Below are 23263 nucleotides of genomic sequence, written 5' to 3'. Positions count from 1 at the left end.
TATATTGGTCACCAAGACCCCAGTTCATCGGTCACAAAGACCTAATCACGTGCACAAAAACCCCAAACACTCAATGTCCTGGCCACAATGCCTTTCTTGGGCCGCCTCCACTCTCCACAGCTTCGTCCTCCTTCCACCCGACTCCAGCCCTGAATGGCGGGAGACGGCCCCTTTATGGAGGACCGGATGAGCCCAGGTGTTCCCGGCAATCTTCTGGCCACGCCCAGCGTGGCGGAAGTGTCGGCTGTCCTCCGGCTGCTCCCGGGCACCGTCCTAAGTCTTCCCCCCAGCACTTCCTGGTGTGGCAGGGGGGCTGGGGGAACAAAACCCCAAGGCATTGGGGCGCCTCCTGGCGGTGGCCACGGGCCCCTACAGGGAAGAGCTTCCAAGCCCTTGACCCGTGGCTCCCAAAGCAACCCGGAAGGCGAACCCCGTGGTCAGGCGGGCTCTGACCCTCTTCCGGTCCCTCCTGGCGTCCCGCCGGGTCATAGCCCTGGCATCCCTGACAATATGTATATGTGTATATATATGTATATGTGTATATATATGTGTATATGTGTATATGTGTATATGTGTATATGTATATGTGTATATATATGTGTATATGTGTATATGTATATATGTGTATATGTATATGTGTATATATATATATATATATATGTGTGTATGTGTATATATGTATATATATATTTATATATATATATGTATATGTATATATATATATATATATATATATATATATATATATATATATATATATATATATATATATGTGTATATGTATATATATGTGTGTGTGTATATGTATATATAAAGCTGTTTAAATAGACAAATATGTAGATAGAAAAAACATTTATACTCCTATACACAATTGGTCTGAACACACACCAGAATGACTAAAAGCAAGAGACAATTTCTGAGTTGCCAGTCACAGTAAGGCATTATAAAGGTGTGTTGCTGTTGATTTAAAGGTGCCCCAGTAGCATTTCTTAACACACTTTTGCTGAATAATTCATTAGCTTAAAGTACTCTGTGTTAATGTGAGAGAGAGAGATAAGGTGCAGCATTGTTCATAATGGCACTCAGTTTTGTTTTGTTTCCTTTGCTACTACCTCCAGGGGTTCCAATAACTGAGCTTGTCCTTTTAATTAGCTTATTGATTCTGCTGGATTCTTTTGAAGTGATGTTGCCAGAGCTGCACAACATAGTGTAGAAAACAGCACTGGCCATCAGAGTTGTAGAAGATGTGAAGGATATCACTTCCCACATTAAAGAAACACAGTCTCCTAGGGTAAAAGCCTGCTTTGCCCTTTCATATATAGTTCCTCTGTGTTCCAAGACCAGTCCAACCTGTCATTAATGTAGACCCCAAGTACTTATAGGAGTGGACCACCTTTACATTCACTCCTTTAATAGGACTTGACATAGAGGCTCTTTAGTGTGGTGAAAATCAATAACCGGTTTCTTGGTTTTACTAATGTTAAGATGCAGACAATTCTTTCAGCATCAAGAAACCAAGTTCTCCACTTTACTCTTTCATCCCCTTTATCAGTAAACCCCATAAGTCAATAATCGTCAGAGAATTTCTGCAAGTGACATGGTCAGGTCTTCAGTTATGAACAGCCAACAATGATGGTCAGAGGTAGTCTTGGTACTGGCTATTCCAGTTGATGTGGTAGGAGTTGTTGATGTAGTAGTGATGGTGTGAGGAGGCTGGTCATTTGAAGAAGGTGACAGTGAGAAGAAAAATTCTATTTAAAATTGGTTCAGGGCATTAGGTTTGTTCAAATCCCATTTTAGCACCTGATCCCTGGATTGATAGAGTCCAGTAATTATGCCCAGTTCATTCCAGACATACTTTGTTATTCTGAGTAAGTTTCTTTTCTGCTTTAGCTTTGTAAGCATCCTTTCTTTCACTCAACTTTTTCTTTAGTACATGCTGTATGTCTTTCAGAGCATATTGTTACCGGATTTGAATGCTCTCTTTTCTCATTCAGGAGAACTTTTAGCTCCTTAGTAATCTAGGGCTTGTTGTTTGGGGATACCCCTATTTTGACACAAAAGTTAACATAGTCTGTGATGCAGTGAGTCCATCATTATTGCTACCTTGTGACTTCCCAGTCTACCATTTGGAAGCAGTCATTCAGAGCCATTTCAGCCTCCATGCTCCACTTCCTTACTATTCTTGTGGTAACAAGATGCTGTCTAATAATGGGCTTATAGCTGGTAATAAGGTGAATCCGGTTGTGATCAGATTTGACAGTAGTTTACCTTTGAAGGCATCTTTAACATCTTAATAGAGCAGGTCCTGCTTGTTGTTTCATTGAATGCAACAAGTCAAAACTGACTGAAATTTGTCATAGTTCCTTCCAAAGTCAGATGGTTTAAGTCCCCACATATTATTACTGCTGGGTTAGAAAGAGTCATCATTAATGTTTTAGTTCCAGAATGAATCATTTTCATTGCTGAGTTGACATTTTTCAGAGGGAGGGATATAAACGCGTTAATAAAGATGATTTAATTCATTTATCAGGATAAATAATGTGGATGAATTCTAACAGCCAGAATTTCAATGTCTGACTTAAAACTGTAGTTTTAATGGTACTATGCTCCGTTTTACACCATTCCTTACATAATGACCAGTCCCCATCCTATCTTTTTTTCCACAATGCACTGGGGTCTTGAATATGGTGAAATTTGGCACCAGATGCCACTGTACTTGTATTCTCCATGACCAGCACAGACAGTTCATACATTTGCCACCTTTCAAACATTGCCCACAACAAAAGATGGTAGACCAGTTGTAAAACCTTTTTACTTTTCTTTTACTCTTGTGCTGGCATGTTGCATTCTCCGTTTATGGAAAAACCGCTCATGTGATAAAGTGTAACTTGCCGTGCTAGTAGCTTATTACAGGAGTATTTAATACACCTCACTTTTTTATGTTCTCCATGTCTCTTACGGTTCTGGGTGTTGCAGGCATAAGACATTCTTAGGGGCCTCTTTGCGACTCCAATCAATATTCGCAGCCCATTTGAAGTTTAGTCAAGACAAGCCAGTGCCTGGGTTTGTGTGCATTGCAGTTTGTCTGTAAATTTTAAAATCCATTTATCTGATTTCTAGTGACATGCCAGAAGCCAGATCAGTTCTAATCTTAAATAAAAGTAGTAACTAGTTAATAAGTTCTGATACAAAAAGAAAAACTGTGAGGAATATGGAGCATCTATAAAAGGCTGCAGCTTGCTCAGCACATGGAAGGAAGGATTGCAGGCAAAATGATGATTATACATCACAGCTTGTAGGGAAAATGAATGATAGTGATTACTGGTTGGAGTGTTGTTGCTTTTTCCTTTTACTATCTGTTTATACCTACTTAACTTTGTGTGTTTAGGGCTAGCGGTGTGGTCTGCTGTTGTGAGATCAGCTTACATCTTGCAGGTGTTTGCATGAACTGTGCATATTTAAATGCTTGTCCTAGCAGTACACATGCCAAAGCAGCATCTGTGAGGGTGACCATATTTTGTTTTTAAAAGTGGGAGGGATATCATCAGAACTTTGCACAGAGTGGGAGGGATATCATCAGAATTTTGCACATGGGATCACAAGAGTCTTGCGCCGCTTTGGCGTAGCCATTCCTGCGCTGCCATAAAGGGCGCTTTTGCAGTTCTCTCTAGCCTCTCGATTGTCTGCCTTAGCAGACCCAGGACCTGTAACAGAGACTGCACGGGCTGGAGCAACCCCTCCAACTCGCATGCAGCTGAAATCAGGCTAAGTACTTTGGCCGGTACCGTACTCATGCCTTGCTCGTCCATCTTCGCCGGTCGTAAGCCATTAAGGCCGTTTGCCTACCGTGCAGGCTCTATTGCGTGTATTCTAGGTTCTGGGTGGAGGTTTGCCGTCCCCGCTTCTACCCCTGAATAAGCGGGATCGCGGCACACACCTTCCCCCTTTTTACCTAAAAACGTGGAGGGCATCCTGGCCCTCCACTGTCCCCTCCTCCTTTAGATTAAAACCGTTGGGTTAAGATTCCAGGTGCTTCTCTTCTAGATGACTACTTATAGCGATCAGCTGGCCCCTGTTGAAATCGCTTTCCCTGACCACCAACACAGATCTGCAGTCTCGCCATCTAAGGGATAGGCAGACGGAACAAGCATAAAGCATCACCAAGTCAACTCACCCTTTGGGCTGGCACCGACCTCATTATGGATCCTGTCTTCCAGAACCTCTATCAGGGTGGCCTTTCTCCATAACATGCCACTCTGGGCTTCCATGGTGATGCCGTGTGTGTGGTTACCCGCTGCCTTTATGTCTTGCCTGGATCTGTTCTTCCCCATCCGGGCAGGAGCAGTGATTCAGGGTGTGCTGTCAACGAGCTGTGAGTGTGCGCGTACTGCTGTGTTGCCACATGCGTGACTCACGCTGCTGTGTTGGGTCGCCACAAGAATTGTTTAAACTGGGTATCCTGCCTACGGACAGCTAGGAGGTCTCGTCTGGGATGCCACTTGTGGACCACCAGGGGCACACCTGCTGTCCCAACCCGACACAGATGCTAGACACAAGTGCATACACAGTTTTTTTTTACTTCATGGAAAACCTCATTTCCCACAGGTACAGCACAGTCACAAGCACTAAATATTGATCAGAACACAACCTTTTCTTCTTCTCTTTCTCTCCACTCCTCCTGATGAGCTTCATCTTCTCCCACCCGACTTTGGCTTTCAAGAACAGTGGCTGCTGGCTCCTTTTATAAGGCACCTGGAAGTGCTCCAGGGGCTCATTGACCTATTTCCGGCAGCACTTCAGGTGTGGTGGCAGTGCTATATCAAAGGGCTCAGTAGTTCTCCAGGCGCCCCCTGGCAGTGGCCACTGACCCCAACAGGGTTGAGCTTCCATGCTCCAAACCCGTGGTACCACTTCACTCCAGGGGGGCTGCCCTCTAGCGCCCTGGTGAATGTAATGATCTATAAACACTTCTTACCCAAGTCCTTCCATGGTCAAGAGTGTACTGGCCGTCCACCACAATTTGCATATATCTATTTCATCTTATAGAGTTAATTGATTTAAACATTTTGCTGTCAAGAGTCTGTTAGTTTTCTTTAAGGTGGTGATATTTATTTGCTTATTTATTGTTGCATTCTCTGCTTTTAAAGAGTCTTCGATCATCTGTTAGTGAAGGAGTTCAAGCCATTGAAGACCGATTGTCTAGACAGCAAGACATACAAAGTAAAAAGGTAATTTTGGTCTAAGAAAGTTTAACTTTTTGGTGTTATCTTTGATTTTTAAAGGAATGCTCCATCCAAAAATATTTTATGTGACTTACTTTTTTAAATTTGTAGTATTGGCCAAGAATTATTTTAATCTCATTTTTTAATGCAGAATGGAGGGAAAGACATTCATGACCTAATATAAGCCAACAGTGGCAATTTCTGTACAGTGGCAAACAAATTAAAAAATATTCATAAATAAAGAAAAAAGAATCTGTTAATTGTGTCGTATAAGACACACATGCATTATCCAGTCATATGCTCAAACTATGCAAAATGCTTGCTTTTTTGCTAAAATACTGTTAAGTAGTTACTTCCTGAATTATCAGCAGAATTCATAAACAGGAAAACTATAGCCTCATAAGAAAGTTTTGTTGAGTTAAGGACCCACCATCTCCCCTCATTGTTGTTCAAGAGTACTGTCTTTATTTCAAAAAGTTCTCTCCATGAAGATTTAGTATTCCTGTTTATGATTTCAACTGATAGTGAGATCAAAATTTTTTCTTGGCCACCACTACAAAGTGCATAGGGTAAGAAACATAAAAAATCTTTTGTACATAGAGTATTGCTTTAACATTTCTGCCTATTGTTACTTTCCATCTATTAGAATTTTGAAGCATATAATGTAAGCGTCTTTGTCTTCTTTTGGCTGCTCCTATTAGGGATTGCCACAGAGAATCATATATTTCCATATCTTCCTCTCCTCTGCATATTGCTGTTTTACACCCACCACCTGCATGTATTGTCTCACTACATCTATAAACCTCCTCTTAGGCCTTCCTCTTTTCCTCTTGCTGGCAGCTCTATCCCCAAAATCCATCTCCGAATATACCCAGCAACTCTCCTCTGCACATGTCCAAACCAATGCAATTTTGCCTCTCTGGCTTTGTCTCCAAAATGTCCCACCTGAGCTGGCTCTCTAATGTACTCCTTCATTATCCTGTCCGTCCTTGTCACCCAATGCAAATCTTAACATCTTCAACTCTGCCACCTCTAGCTCTGACTCCTGTCTTTTTGTTAGTCCCACTGTCTCCAACCCATATAGCATGGCTGGTCTCACTACCATCTTGTAGACTTTCCTTTTCGTTCTTGCTGTTATCCGTCTGTCAGAAATCATGTATGACACTCTTCTACGCACTCCACCCTTTCGACACTCTCATCTTCACCTCTCTTCCACAATCCCCATAGCTCTGTACTGTTGATTCTAAGTATTTATACTCATCCACTTTCTCCAACTCTACTTCCTGCATCCTCCTCATTCTTCTGGCCTCCCTCTCATTCAAACACATGTATTTTATGTTGGTCCTACTGATCTTCATTCCTTTCCTATCTAGAGCATATTTCCACCTCTCCAGGGTCCCCTTAGCCTGCTCCCTACTCTCATTACAGACAACAGTGTCATCTGCAACCATCCTCAGGGAATCCTTTGTAATCTCATCTGTCATCCTGTCCATCACCTTTGCAAATACGAAAGGGCTCCCACTTCCACCTTGAATGCATCCATCACTTCCACTTTGACCCTCACTACTGTAACATTTCCCATGTATATATTCTGTACCACTCTTACATACTTTTCTGCCACTCTTGACTTCCTCATACAGTACCACTACTCCTCTCTAGGCACCCTGTCATATGCTTTCTCTTGGTCTACAAAGACACAATGCAACTCCTCTGGCCTTCTCTAATTCTCCATCAACACCCTCAGAGCAAACATCACATCTGTTACTACAGTTCTGCCACTCTTATTCTTAAAGATCGGTATCAGTACACTTCTTCTCCACTCCTCCTCCTTCATGATCTTCAGTGTCATCCTACAGACCACCATCCTATGCTGCCTAGCTACTTTCTCCTGCCACCACTTTGCACCCTCTAATCTTCTTCAGACTGACCCTCCTGCATAGCATATAATGCATCTGTTTGCATCTTCCTCCACTCTTGTATGCCACCCTGTGTTTCTCCTTCTTCTTAATTCTTTTAGGGCTATTTTTTTCTTGTTTCTTTTCTCCCAGGGCAGAATATTTTTCCAAAACTAACTTTTTTAAAAAGAACACAAAGCAGTTGTTTAACATTTTCCAGATATTTGCAGCCTTAGACTTCATTATCCTTGTTAAGTAATCTCAAATGTATGGACTTGTCCTTCCAAGACTCTGCAGTTTTCCCATTGCCTAATAACTGATCTTATTTTTTAAATATTTTCCCTATTAGCCTATGCTAATTGAATCATATTTCCTAGTGCCCACACAGTATAAATGGTGCGTGGTAGCTATAGACAGGAGAAGTCTCCTCCAGATATAGCTATCACAGTAATAAATGCATGTTACAATGGAGTTCTCTCCACAAAAAAATCAAATTTAAAAAAAAAGTAGAGAGTCCAGTTGTGGGTGTAATTATTCATTTGACTCTGAAAATACTAAACAAAATCATTTGTAGGTCAGGGCTTTAGGTAAAGCCAGAAGGCTCCTCTATCTAGTTTCTTCCTTTGTAGGTCAGAAGTTGCAAAATCAAACCATGAGCTGAATCACCCAAGAGAGCACTGACCTCTGAAATAAACTGTTATGACCATGAGTCGGCTCTCAGCCCACTTATCCTAGTGCTTTGTTTTCATAGTATATCAATTGGTGAGCAACCACTACTTATTTCATTAATATAAATACTGGTACTTCTTGTTTAATGCACTTTTTGTTTCAGTATGCCATCCTAATATACTAATTAACAGTAATAATGCATTTTAGGAAAACTGTTTAAAATAATGTCAAAATATTTTTATTTCTAAATTATTTTTTTTTAACTATGCTGAATCTTGTTATTAGCTCAGCTAGTGTTTATTTAAAATTGTGCAAGTGGCAGCAATAGTTGTGGATGGCAATGGAGGCACAAGTAGTATTTCTGTCACTGTACACTGTTCAGCCAAGATGGATTGAATTAGAAAGTCGTGTTCAAAAAGGCTGTTGTTGCATTTGATTAGAACTTGAAAACACTCTATCATTTCCTTTTTAAGCACTGTATATGAATTGAAGTGAGACAGTAAAATGGAAATATTCAAAATACAGACTTGTTTATGGAGGTAAATGGGACATAGACGATTGAAATTAATTTTAAATTTTTAGGTGATGAGAAACTCACTATGTTTAGAATATGAAATTACCATCCTGCGTGAGTTACAATGTATAAAGCAGAATATCTTTAGCTTACTGGGATAGTGTTTGTTCATTTAATCACTTAGGATTTCCCATATCTCTGTCACTATCATATGGCACGTGGCTAAGATTGAAGAGTGATTTTGGATTGAAAGTATTTTTGTGGCATATTGTGTTCTAAAGTGAAAAAATTATAATTTAAATTGTACAAAATAATGTTTCTTTTTTTAGAATACAATGTAATCATTTAATCCAAGCTGTGTCAAGCAGGGAGCTTTATCTTCACACACAGACCAAGTTCATGGCTGAAAATAAATCTGTGGAAAGGACGCTTCGCTTACAGTTGCACCCCAAAGCCCCAACAGTGACAAAACAACCAACACTAATAATAATTGTGTATGTAGGTTGTATTATAGAATCATTCTGTTTATCCACAATCATTCACTCCTAGGAGATTCACGTTTAAAGCAGACAGAACTGAATGCATCATACAGCTGAGGTGTTTCCAGGGTTTGGCTTTATCTTCTCTAGACAGAAGACCAGAGCCTGCACAAGTTTGGAAGGCTGCTATTGATAAGTCCTAAATGTAAAGAATTACTATTATTATGGTTGAGCAGATCAGCAGCTGTGGTCCTATATTACATCTGTGGAGCAGCAGTTTTGGCCTCCCAAATTACAGGGTATGCTAACACTTTAATTTTTGTTCAATAAATAATTCAGTTTGTTGGAGTTTTTCAGAGATCTCCTGGCAGATCACAAGAAATAATTTTATCACAGACTTTTCTCATAATGATGAAAGCAAAAGTGAGAATGTATATTAAAAAAGAAAATCAAGGACTGAAACAATAATAATTAGTAGAAATAAAATATAAGTATTGTATGTAAAAGAGTAATGTTTCATGAAAATGATATTTATAAGAATTGAAAGCTATTTAGAAATACAGGCCATTGTGACATATTCAATTATTGCTCTTAACTGCTGCCTACATGTATGTGTACAGTATATTAGGGTCTAACTCAAATGAGAAAGGTAAGTATTCCTCATGAAATATTTTTTTTAATAATTGGACATTCAAGATTTGATCTTTATTTAAATTTTATATATTGGTAATGTTGATATAATAAAATGACATGGCACATTTACATTTTTAGTTCAATGTTTAAATAAACATAAATGCAAATTTTTCTTATGGAAAAAGTAAGTGTACTGCTATCCCTACATTTATGCCCAAAATTAGATTTGGGTGCACCAAATAAGGTAATGATTAGAAAGTGATTAGAGAGGATCTTAAATGAACCTGTCTCTTAAACCTCTGATATTTAGTTTGGTGTACTTTGTTGTTCAAATGTGTGTTATCACCATGCCTAAATTGAAAGAGCTCTCTGTGGCCTTTAAAAAGAGGGTTATGCAAGTAGATACCTATAAATCGGGGATTGAATTTAAAAAGATCTCCAAACACTTGGATGTCAATGATTCTTCTGTCTAGAAGATTATTGACAAGTGGAGATTTCAAACAACTGCCAGCTTCTTCAGGTCAGGCCAACCCAGCAAATTCAGCCTGAGAACAGAACGCAACATGATGAAAGATAGAACCCTAGAATTGCTTCATTAGACCAGTGTTTAGTTCTTGCCATTGTTGAGTCTACCATTAGAAAGAGGATGCACAAATTAGATCTATATGGGAGGTCTGCCAGTGGTAAACATTCGATGTTCTTACATCCAGGTAAGACTGAAGTTTGCCATTGAACACCTAACCAAAGACTAGATCTTCTGAAACAATGAGATCTGAACAGAAGAGGCAAATTTGCTGTTTTTGTTTTTTGCCAAAAACACCATTTGACCAGAAGATCCTGATACCAACTGTAAAGCTTGGTAATTGGGCAGCTGACCATCATATAATCCAATTTGAATTCTTTGTTGTAAAAGAGAGTGTTTGAGGAGGATGATGTGAGACCACATGTCAGAAGGTTGATGCACATCAGCAAGTGGATGTTGCAAGATGACAATGACCATAAACGTACTAGTAAATCCAACATTTAGCAGGAATTGGCTGAAAAGAAAGAATGGCCATGTCAAAGTCTGAATATCAATCCCATCAAGATGGTGTGGGGAGATTTGAAATAGGCTCTTTGTGCGAGACACTTCTCAGACATTGCCTAGTCAAAAGAATTCTGCATGAATCAGTGGGACAAACTTTCTTCCAGTGATGTCAGAGGATAGTAGAAAATACTTGGTTATTTCTGCCAAAAGTGGCATTATCATTGAATAAATTGGGGGAAAAAAATCTAAATTCCTTAACATCACCATTATCTAAATATACTGTTTAAATGATGAACAAATCCTGATTATGTTCACATATGTTGGAAAAGAAAAAAAATTGATTTGATTTGATCTTTCATGTGACTGTACTCAAACTCTTCTCATTCAATCCTATAATAGATGTTCAGCCGATTCAGGTATAGATGAAGTTTAAATCACATTAGAGATGCAGCTTGTAAAGCACTTCACAGCTTGGTGAAGTAGGTGCAGAATATTACTTGCAGTCAGCTGTGTGATGTTCCAAACATATAGTAATACATACTGCTTTAAAAAGGCAAAGAGTACTGTTAAAGACCTCTGCTACCCTGCTCAGTCACTTCTCTCAGTTCTCCCTTCTGACAAGCAGTAAAGGCCATTCACATTTTCTGTTCACAGGTTATTGAACAGCTAGTTATTGTAACAATTACACTGCATTTTCTTGTATAAACCTTTGTCATTGCAAGCTATAGCGACTGTATTAGTGATAAAGAATGAACATTCCTGTAAATGGTTTTACATTTGAAAATACATATTTAATCTTTTTTTTTGACATTTTATATAATTGTAAAAAACTATAATAAAATTAACATCAACTTTGCTTTTGTTTTCTTTTTTTCTCACAATTTTCTTTACCCCAGATTTGCATCTTAAGATTGATCCAAGTTGTGAGATCTGTTGAGAAAATCGAAAAGATTCTGCATTCTCAAGCATCCAAAGAAACATCGTCTCTGGAAATAAATAGGTAGATGTTTTTTTTTTTTGGTTTTTTTTCCATATTTAAAACCACAGTACCTGATTATTATAAATGATTGTATTGTCTAAATGGAAAATATCAGTGTTTTTTAAATAAATTGTGTAAGTAATGAATGGAAAAGAAAATGGGGAAATATAATTCCTGATACAAAATTAGCTGTAGTGTCATGCAAATATATGAAGCAAGTAATAATTCGTCTTAAGTTTTTAAAATTCTTGTAGTGATGCATGTGTAGTGATTAAATTGCTTGCTGTAAGACATCTTATTGGAAATTTCTTTAAATAAGGTTAGAAAAGGAGTTTTCTGTCCATGATAGATTGCAGGTGCATCTGGGTGTTTCCATTTAGATGTCCACCACAGCCTAGCAGCATTTGTATCTAGCAGAAAGTCTCTTTTCTGGTTCAGATTAGTTGCTGTAAAAAAAAAAGTGAAGTCAAGTTAAGAGTGAGGATACACAGGAAATGGCAGACTTTATTTCAGAACAAGAATACCACTGTGCAGCTTCAGAATATATTCAATTAAGTGCTGATATTGTCTTTGGGATTAATGTGACAGAGAATCTATCATTATTGTTTGAATATATGATTATTTTAATTGTGAGCATTTGAATCCTGATTCGTGGTTAATAAGATAGACCTGTTCAAGTTGTGTTGTGTGGTTTTTTTTTTTTGTTTTTTTTTAATAAAGGCAAAAGTCAATTTGAAAATTTAAAACAAATAATTATGTGGTAACCAGAAATTTGGAGAATTGCCTTTGCATTGCTGTTCAAGCCATGTTTTGATACCAAGGTTGTAAAGCACTGCCTTAGACAGTCCAATTGCCTAATTTCAGTTTACAAGCACAGACTATGCAGAGCCTTTAAGAAAAGTGATTCAGACCCAAAACACCAAAGTAAAAACTGTTTTGATTTTGTTAACTGTAATTTTTTTAATGATTCCTAGTTTGGAAGAGTATTAAACAATCATAGCTGAATTTATCCAAAAATGTGTTTGTGTATGTAAGCAATGCATGTGTTTACTTATAAGCAACCATATATCACTAGTGTCATCTGTAAGTTGAGGACCTTTATTAATGCATTTTAGCTTGTCAATACTAAAGAATACAGGAAGTGCGGGTACAATTTCCTGAATAAATTCAAGTTTATAAGAGTCAGAACCAGCATATACCCCTTGTAACTTTTCAGATTTTATTGTTCAGCATCATTGATTCATAGTGAATTTGATTTCTTTTTGAAACTGATCAACAGAAAAAAGTGAAAAGAGATCTCTGCAAAGTGGTATAAATGAATTCCAAATATAAAACACAAAATAATAAATTGCAAAAGCATTCGCCCCATTAATGTTACACACCTAAATCATCAGTGGTATAGCCAGTTTTTTTCAGAAGTCAGATTAGTTCAGTGTAGATCTTCTGTCTGTGGGCAATGAGTTTTGGCTGATTGTATTACAAATACACCTGTGTCTAGAAGGTACAGCTTCTTGTCAGTGAGCATTGCAGCCTTACCTATAGTACATAGTGAAGACAAAAGAACATTCTAAGCAACTTCATGAAAGGTGGTTGAAAAGCAGTCGGGCGATGGAAGAAAATAATCCAAGTTACTGAATTACCCTTGAAGCCCAGTTAAAGCAGTCAATAAGAGATGAAGAGTGGTGCATCTATAAATCTGCCTAGAGCATATTGTCACAAAAGCTGAGTGAAACTAGCAAGAGACCAATGATAACTGTGAAGGAGTTACAAGCTACAATGTTTAAGCTTGGCTTCATCAGCCACAGCTTTATAAAGGAGTGGCAAAAAAACTAAACCACTATAAAAAAAAAAATAATAATAATAATAAAATGAATGCACATGACATCTTTTTTTAGAGTTTTCATAAAGACACATAGGAGATGGTGAATTCAGTTATAAGATGTCTCTATGGTCTAAGACCAAAATTGAACTTTTTGGTCATCTAACCAGTAGACCTTTAAGGCTTGAGAGGGCAGAATGAAACATTAATGCCACAAAATACGATGAAATCCTGGAGAAAAACCTAATTCAATCTGCCAGAAGCCTGCTGCTTGGCAGAAAATACAGTATGTATTCCAGCAAGACAACAGCCCCAAGCATAAAGCGAAAACCACACAGAAATGATTTATAATCGATGTTAATATTCTGGAGTAGTCCACTCAGAGTTCAGACCTCAAACCTATTGAGAATTTGTTGCTGGGCTTGGAAAAACACTGTTCAGTCACATTTCCCATGCAGCCTGCAAGAGCTTGAGCAGTTTTACAAGGGGAAAAATTGCTGTGCCCAGATGTGCAATGCTGATAGAGACCAATCCACACTGAGACATGGCTGTAACTGCATTCTAATGTGCCTCTACTAAATACTGACTTGATGGGAATAAATTTGTGTGCAATCAATGCATTTTGTGTTTTATATTTGTAATTAAAGGCTGTAAAGCTCTGTGGTCATGAAGTGGTTAATGAGGAAATTGTCTAACTGGTAAAGGTTGTTTAGTGCTCCTGCACTCACTGGAGATGTGAGTAAGTGAGAGACTGGAAATTTCGAAGGATGAGAAACCGACATAAAAGTTTGATTGGGTATTCAGACCAGTGCTGTGGGGGAAGTCCAATGGGGAACGGCACACCCAGGGAGATCAACAGTGCTGAACAGTTGGAGCGTAAGAGATGATGGGCTCTCAGAGGTCTACAGATTTGGGAGCCAGACTTTGTGTTGCTCCTGACAGATGGCAAAGGATGATGGTTGGTTCAGGAGTCAAGAGAAGGCTGACTGCAGTTGACTGGAGTCTCACCCTGCTGAATAAACCCTTGTGAGTGAGCAGGGGGAGACAAGTGATGAAGCACTGGGTTGTAATGAATGAAGATGATCCTGTTTGTTGTTTTATTCCTAGTAAAGGTAGTCCCCAAGTTACGAATATACGACTTACGGACGGGGCCACAGCTGCTCCTTCATCTGTCTGGTGGACAGGACGCAGGCTCCTCAGTAACTGCCGCTCTGTCATCTTCGGCCTGGAAACACTGCAAGCGGGTGGCTGGAGGGGGCGATTTCGCTGCTCGCGCAGTGTAGTGTCCCTCGAGTGGCTCCAGTTGATGAATGGGGCAGTAGGATCCGCACCCCATTCATTCTCATTGTGTGGCTGGGTGAACAGCAAGTGGTGACCCAGGATCCATAGTTGCTGGGGCCACAGCTACCGCTCGTGCGTAGGACGGAGGCTTGATGGGGTCGTTCGCTGCCTGTCCAGCATGCTGCTGCAGCTGCTGCTCCTGACCGCCCCATTCGTTCTTGGTGGGTGACCCGGTTGTGGCTGAACGAAGGCCATTGAGGGTGAATGGGGTGGTGGGGGGCAGCATTGTATAGTGTGCCTCGGGTGGCTGCCTGTTGAATGGGGGCAGTGGTGAGCAATTCACTACCCGCCTTTGGCAGCAACCAGTTCGTTCTTGGGCAGGCGCTGCAGGCAGCATACTGTTTGCTAGTGGAGGTGACTTTGTGGTGGGAAAATGATGAATCGCCCCTCGCTGCCCCCATTCATTCTCAATAGCAAGCCTGCTTGTACTGTTACGTACATAGCAGGAAGTTGTCTCTCACCAGTACATCAGATGTGCTGATGAGGGGTGCCTTTCTGCTGCAATAGCGTGAACAGTGCTATGCAGAAGAGCTCATCTTAACCTTTTGTCTTCACCCTTAAACAATTTCTCTGAAACACAAATCTGATGCAAGTGCTGATGATACAGTAAAGAAGAGAAAAACAATCACCATGGAAAATAAAGTAGAAATAATAAAAAGGTCAGAGAGCGGTGAAACTCCATCATTCATTGGCAGAGCACTTGGTTATAGTCGGTCAACAATAGCATTTATTAAAATAATGTTCCTGTTCCGACTTACTTACAAATTCAACTTAAGAACAAACCTACAGTCCCTATCTCATATGTAACCTGGGGACTGCCTGTATTAACTATATGGATGGGTTATTTGTTTCTGGGTTTATCTTGTACACTTCACTGTTTTTATTGATTTATTTATTTATGAAAGAATTGCACTGCAACATATTTATTTATTGGCCATTCTTATTTGAATAAATACTGCATTAAGCAATTTTGGATGAACCAATCTTGTTTGTGTCCTTATTGCCCTAGTCACTCTTTTCACGATTGTTGATGCCCGGGTTCAAGGAGTAGAGTATGCCAGGTGTAGGCAATCCGGGCATCATAGTGTCGCTGAATACTATAATTATAAATCGGGTCTGATACAAATTAAATGTGGAAAGTTTGAATACAGTATTTCTCTTTAAATATAAATGTTGTGCTTAGCATGCTGTTGCATACATACGTTCTGCCTCATCAATACGTGTAGTATGCAGTGACCTCATTTTTTTCCCCTAAATATCTAAGCAAGAAATATGAGTATTCTTTAGACCAGGGGTATTCAATTAAAAGTCACTGAGGTCCAGTTATTAAATTTCGTCCAAGTAGAAGGTCCGAACCAAACTCCATCTTGTGTCTTGTAGTAGCCTTCCCCTTATAGCAAATAAATTCAAGGCCTTTTAGATTAAAGAACAGAAACATAATAAAATAAATTTTAAAAAAGTGCAAACAGAGTGGAATAACTCCTTTTCTCTTAAATTAAAGAGGTCCCAACCTGAAGAATTGAAGGCCTACACTTCAAGTAAAAAAGTCAACTCAGAAAACAATAACTAAAAAGTGCAAACATAGCATTAACTTAACATTTTCTCTTCTTTGTTCTTAAAATGGAGATCCCAGCCTAAAAACAATTGAGGGCTTACTTTTCAAGGAAAAGAAAAATATTTCTGACTTTATTGTTGCTGTTGTAGCTGACATCGGGATTTGTTTGATTTTTTCGCACATCTCGTCATTTTGTTTTCCCTCAAATAATGTCTCAGCAACGGCGTTTAAGCACTCCTTCACAACTGTCCCATCACTAAAAGTTTTTTTATGTTGCCCCAAAATACACGCTACTTTTAAGGAACATTCGTTTGCACGTTGCTGGGTTGTAAATGTATGTGTGATGAGTCGGGTAGATCTGTCATACTGGGCTTGCAGTTAGGTTATTTTGCGTGCCCTCAGCTCGGACTTCAGGGGATAACTTTGCTCAAAAGAGCTGTGCTTTGTTTCGTAGTGGCGCTTCACGTTGCCGCTTTTAATTAATGCCACGTTTTCGGAGCATATGAGGCACACCGGTTTTGAACTGCTCGCCGGAAGAATGAACATATATTTCTCCGTCCATTCATCTTTAAAACAACGATTTTCATCATCTACTTTCCGCCTTTTGGAGCAAGCCATGTTGTCTCTTAACTTAACCCTCTTCCTCTCTGCTGTTGTAAACTAACGATTTTATTGGCTCAACTGAGTGAAGCTATTGTCATATTAACTGGAGTAGCAGCGCCTGCTATCAATTGCCACGACCGTCCAAAATAATGCTCCATGAAAATTATTTAATGTCGTGAATTTACCAGACTGGTCACGGGTCCGGACAGAACCACCACTCGGTCCGGATCTGGACCGAGGTCCGCCATTTGGTGATGCCTGCTTTAGAATGTGGATTTTCATTAGTGTTTTACAACAACTTTTATTTCTATATCACATTTTCATACAAATTAAATAGCTCAAAGTGATTTACAAGATGTCAAGGAAGTACTTACATAGAAAAATAAACAAAATGATATAACAAAAATGATAAATAAGCAGTATACAAAAATAAATAATTCACACATACTATATCTATAAATCTCTAAATAAGATCTATATTTATATTTAAGATATATAATAAGATCTATAAATAAGAGACTCCCTAAATTATATAGAATTGTTTTTAAGTCTCTAAATGACAGTCTGATGTTAAGGTCAGTTTGCCAGGGTGGACAGAGGGAAAAAAGCTCTACATAAACTGGAAACAAAAACAATCTGCAGCCCAAAAAGACACCCCAGACCCCACTAGGCATTCTGACTAACAGAAATTGTCTCGCGTATTGTTTTTAAAGGCTTTGCCTTAGTGGGTTTTGTGGCAGGTTGGGGTATCTGGTTTCATTCAGACATCAGGCTGTACGGGACTTTGATAAAATGGTGGTGAGGAGCCAGTAAAGAAAACTGTGAAAATTTTAAAGATTAATAAAGATTTTTGGTTCATTGAAGAGTATGATAATCAACAACAACAACATTTATTTATATAGCACATTTTCATACAAATAATATAGCTCAAAGTGCTTTACATGATGAAGAAAAAGAAGAAAGACAAAGTAACAATTAAAAAAAGACAAAATTCATTAACATAGAATAAAAGTAAGGTCCGATGGCCAGGGAGGACAGAAAAAACAAAAAAACTCCAAACAGCTGGAGAAAAATAAAATCTGCAGGGGTTCCAGACCATGAGACCACCCAGCCCCCTCTGGGCATTCTACCCAACATAAATGATCAGTCCTCATTGTATTTAGGGTTCTCGTGGAAGGACTTGATGATGATGGTCATGTGGACTTCTGGCCTTTAATCCATCAATGTAGGAACAACATGGTGCTTTGATTAGGTGGTGCTGGCGCAGGTTACCACCACAGAAAACCAGGAAAAGAACAGAAGAGTAGGGGTTAGTACGGATTTTGGAGCCACCATAAATAGTAATGATAATTAATTGAATATACAGTGGTGTGAAAAACTATTTGCCCCCTTCCTGATTTCTTATTCTTTTGCATGTTTGTCACACAAAATGTTTCTGATCATCAAACACATTTAACCATTAGTCAAATATAACGGAGCTGCCTGACACAGAGAAGTAGACCAAAAGCACCTCAAAAGCTAGACATCATGCCAAGATCCAAAGAAATTCAGGAACAAATGAGAACAGAAGTAATTGAGATCTATCAGTCTGGTAAAGGTTATAAAGCCATTTCTAAAGCTTTGGGACTCCAGCAAACACAGTGAGAGCCATTATCCACAAATGGCAAAAACATGGAACAGTGGTGAACCTTCCCAGGAGTGGCGGCCGACCAAAATTACCCCAAGAGCGCAGAGACGACTCATCCGAGAGGTCACAAAGACCCCAGGACAACGCTCTAAAGAACTGCAGGCCTCACTTGCCTCAATTAAGGTCAGTGTTCACGACTTCACCATAAGAAAGAGACTGGGCAAAACAGCCTGCATGGCAGATTTCCAAGGCACAAACCACTGTTAAGCAAAAAGAACATTAGGGCTCGTCTCAATTTTGCTAAGAAACATCTCAATGATTGCCAAGACTTTTGGGAAAATACCTTGTGGACTGATGAGACAAAAGTTGAACTTTTGGAAGGCAAATGTCCGTTACATCTGGCGTAAAAGGAACACAGCATTTCAGAAAATGCAAATTGCTGCTAATTGTGGCCCAACCAGTTATTAGGTTCAGGGGCAATTACTTTTTCACACAGGACCATGTAGGTTTGGATTTTTTTTCTCCTTAAATAATAAAAACCATCATTTAAAAACTGCATTTTGTGTTTACTTGTGTTATATTTGACAAATGGTTAAATGTGTTTGATGATCAGAAACATTTTGTGTGACAAACATGCAAAAGAATAAGAAATCAGGAAGGGGGCAAATAGTTTTTCACACCAATGTATAGAGCATCAGGATTAAACTAAAATGAAGTTATGAGAATGCCATGTTAAAGTAGTGTGTTTTTAGCATTTTTTTTTTAAAGTGCTCCACTGTATTAGCCTGGCAAATTCCTATTGGCAGGCTATTCCAGATTTTAGGTGCATAACAGCAGAAGGCTGCCTCACCGCTTCTTTTAAGTTTAGCTCTTGGAATTCTAAGCAGACTCTCATTTGAAGATCTAGGGTTACGAATTGGAATATAAAGTGTCAGACATTCCTATATATAAGATAGAGCGAGATTATTTAAGGCTTTGTAAACCATAAACAGTATATTAAAATCAATTCTGAATGACACAGGTAACCAGTGTAGTGACATCAAAACTGGAGAAATGTGCTCGGATTTTCTTTTCCTATGTTAGGATTCTAGCAGCTACATTCTGCACTAGTTGCAAACGATTTATGTCTATTTTGGGTAGTCCTGAGAGGAGTGCGTTACAGTAATCTAGTCGACTGAAAACAAAAGCGTGAACTAATTTCTCAGCATCTTTCAATGATATAAGAGGTCTAACTTTTGCTATATTTCTTAACTGAAAAAATGCTGTCCTAGTGATCTGATTAATATTCGATTTTAAAATTGGTCACAGTCAACAGTTCCCCCTAAATTCTTTTCCTCCGTCTTGACTTTTAATCCTAATGCATCAAGTTTATTTCTAATAACTTCATTATATCCATTATTGCTAATCACTAAAATTTCTGTTTTCTCTTTATTTAGCTTGAGAAAATTACTATTCATCCATTTAGAAACACAAGTAAGACATTGTGTTCGTGAAACAACAGAGTTGAGGTCATCCGGGGCTATTGACAAATACAGCTGCATGTCATCAGCATAGCTGTGGTAGCTCACGTTGTGCCCTGAGATAATCTGACCTAACGGAAGCATGTAAATCGAAAAGCGCAGCGCACCCAGGATAGAGTCTTGTGGAACACCATATAGAATATTATGTGTCTTTGAGTTATAATTACCACAACTAACAAAGAATTTTCTACCTGCCAGGTAGGATTCAAACCAATTTCAGACTATGCCAGAGAGGCCCACCCATTGACTAAAGCGATTTCTAAGAATATTGCGATCAGTGGTATCAAATGCGGCACTCAGATCTAAGAGGATGAGAACAGATAAATGGCCTCTTTTTGGGTTTACCCGCAAGTCATTTACTACTTTAACGAGTGCATTTTCTGTGCTGTGATTTGTTCTAAAACCTGACTGAAACTTATCAAGAATAGCATGCTTAGTGAGGTGGTCATTTAATTGCAAAATGACTGCCTTCTCTAGAATTTTACTTAAGAAAGGCAGGTTAGAAATGGGTCTAAAATTTTCAAGAGCAGAGGGGTCAAGATTATTTTTCTTGAGCAGGGGTTTAACTGTCTTAAGACAGTCTGGGAAGACCCCCGTATCTAATGACGAGTTTACTATGTCAAGAATACTATCAATTAGCACGCCTGATACTTCTTTGAAAAAACTTGTTGGTATTGGGTCAAGGACACAGGTGGAGGGTCTCAGTTGAGAAATGATTTTATATAAAGCCTTATCTAGATTATTAAGGGCAGAACTAAAATGCAGCTGTGAAAAAAAATTAAAGTGGGTTTTTAGGAAATTTTAAAAATATATGCAATGAGTTGTTAACATTTAGAATGAATTCAATAATTGTTTTTTGCATTTCAGACTTTTTAATTGTGTGTTATATATCTTTTTGTAGTCCTAACCTTGCTGGACAGATTTTAGAAAGGATTGCAACAGAATTTAATCAACTTCAGTTTCATGCTGTTCATAGTAAAGGCATGCCACTTCTGGATAAAATGAGGCCAGTAAGTAGGGTTCCTTTTAAACCGTTTTCTATTAACTTTGTGTGTTATTCATCATGTTTTTGATCTGAGATACTTTCTCTGATTCAGTCATTTTATAAAATTTCATTTGATCTTGCTCAGAGGTAAGCACAACTAATCACACAAATCTTTCATCTTATAATATTAGAGAATAATAGCACATTTGCACAATGGTCAGTGCTGCTGGTTCACACATTCTATGGAGATTGAATTAAGTTATTCTGGTTTTCCTCCCATATTCCAAATGCAAGCTATTTAAGTTTATTGGGGACTGTAGATTGGCCCTAATTAAGGAACATTTGGTGTGAGAATAAATTTGCCTTGAGTTTGAGTTGCAAACAGAACCTGCCCAATTGTACTCAATTGCCACCTACCTCTATGCCAGAAAAAATATTGATCAGTCTTGAGAACTCAGACTGGATTTCTGCAATATATAAAACCATTTTATAGTCCCTCCCTTTCAAATATCCAAGAGGACAGTGGGAAAAGAATCTCTCACTTAATATCGTAGAAAAGGAGTGGAAGGTAGCAATGCAGAGAATCCACAGCTCAAAATTATATATCGAGCATATCTGTCTCGCTTAAAATTGTCTAAAATGTTTCCAGGGTAAGATACAACCTGCGAACGTTGCAATCAAGTTACAGCCTCACTAGGCCACATGTTCTGGACTGGCTCCAAATTAACATCATTCTGGACCAAAATTTTTAAATGCCTATCAGACAGCCTTGGTGTCACAATCCCTCCTAAGCCATTAACAGCTGTGTTTGGTGTACTTCCAGATGGGCTTAAAGTGGAGAAGGACAAACAAATTGTAATTGCCTTTATTACACTATTGGTATGTTGGTCAATTGGAAGAGTTTCCTTATATATCTCAAAGTTGGACTCTCTTGGTTAATTGATGAATCTAAAGTAGCATGATTTAATTGTAGTTCTGTCATGAGTGTGTTCTTCCCTATACTAATGTCCTTTTCAGTGTTTGCCTCTTATATGCTTTCTGTTTTCACAGAGAATAGCTAGCATTACTGCTATGCTTCAGCAATCCCTGGAAGAACTACTTTTAAAAGGATTGCAAACAGCAAATGTGGATATTGTGCGACACTGTTTACGAACATATGCAACAATTGATAAAACACGTGATGCAGAGGCTCTAGTTGGCCAAGTACTTGTCAAGCCTTATGTAGATGAGGTAAGGTATTGATCATTTATATGCAATGGTTTGTATCTAAAACCAATGATATAGGGGTGTATTTGTGTGCTTCAAAACAAGGTATCCCAACAGAATTCAGTTGTCAAACACAGTTAGTGTAAACATATAAGAAGATGACATAATTTAGAGTATCTGACAACCGTACATCCAGAAATGTTGAGAAAAAAATCTATGCTTAAATCTGAATCGCACAGTATATTGTGTACAGTATAGTGTATTGCAGTGTATTGCTTATTTCTAGCTAGTGAAGACAACTGTTCTTTCTTTCGTTTAGTAACAATATGACAAAATAGACTTCAGTTGGGTCCAACACTGAACAAACCGCAAACATCAAAACGCCCATGTAAAACATTTATTTGTCACCAAATCCATATGTCAGATATCAAGTTGTATGCTTAGAACATGTGAAGTCCTAGTATTTTTGGTAAAATATTGTTAAATAAACCATTTTTGGAAAATTCTCTTGTGTGTATCTGGGACATTAAATTTGAACTGAAGACCTACCTTTCCTCTTATTCACAGGAGTATTTTGGGCTTTAGAGAATTAAGCTATGTGAAATGAAGAATAGAATGTTACTGCAAAGACTTATAATAGATTATTGATTACTGTAATGTATTTGTGTATTTTTTGTGGTTTTTATAGGTGGTAGTTGAACAATATGTTCAATCCCACCCTAATGGACTTCAAATAATGTATGGAAGGCTGCTGGAGTTTGTTCCACATCATTGTCGTCTGCTTCGTGAAGTAACAAGTGGAGCAATTGCAAGGTATGCATTGTTTGTTTTAAACTCCTTTTTTGCTTTCTAAATTCATATTCTAACCTCCCCTGAATAACTCTTATCACTGCTAGTCCTATGCCAGATTTCATTGATATGATATTAATGTTATTCATCTCTTTTCCACCCATTTATTCCTTGACTGATTCAACAGTAGTGTACTTTCATTTGTTATATCTGTTATACTCTGTTAGCCTTGAAGATTCTACCCATAATTTCATTAGTTTATCTTATTCTGCTGTTTTTCAAACCACCTTGCAATTTTGTTTGCTTTTTTGAAAAATGAAACCAAGTAGATTCATTGTAATAGTGAAGTGTTTTTTCTAACAACTCATTTATAAAATGTTGCATTAAAAATTACGTG

The 23263-nt window shown here is 38.4% G+C and overlaps 1 protein-coding gene across 1 annotated transcript; it reads left to right on the top strand.

The window, feature by feature from the left end:
• Window positions 1–5150: 5150 nt before the first annotated feature.
• LOC120522239 (conserved oligomeric Golgi complex subunit 2-like) lies at window positions 5151–22890 on the top strand (the record flags this gene model as incomplete). The annotated part of the gene is made up of 5 exons (XM_039743304.1): window positions 5151–5231; window positions 11339–11442; window positions 20788–20896; window positions 21922–22101; window positions 22766–22890. Coding segments are annotated over exons 3-5 (332 nt in total), but the record flags the coding sequence as incomplete, so codon positions are not given.
• Between the last annotated feature and the right edge of the window lie 373 nt (window positions 22891–23263).

Source organism: Polypterus senegalus, unplaced genomic scaffold, assembly GCF_016835505.1.
Source record: "Polypterus senegalus isolate Bchr_013 unplaced genomic scaffold, ASM1683550v1 scaffold_6013, whole genome shotgun sequence".
In the NCBI taxonomy this organism is placed as follows: Eukaryota; Metazoa; Chordata; class Cladistia; order Polypteriformes; family Polypteridae; genus Polypterus; species Polypterus senegalus.
Note: the sequence above shows the minus strand (reverse complement) of the source record. Positions and strands in the feature narration are given on the sequence as shown.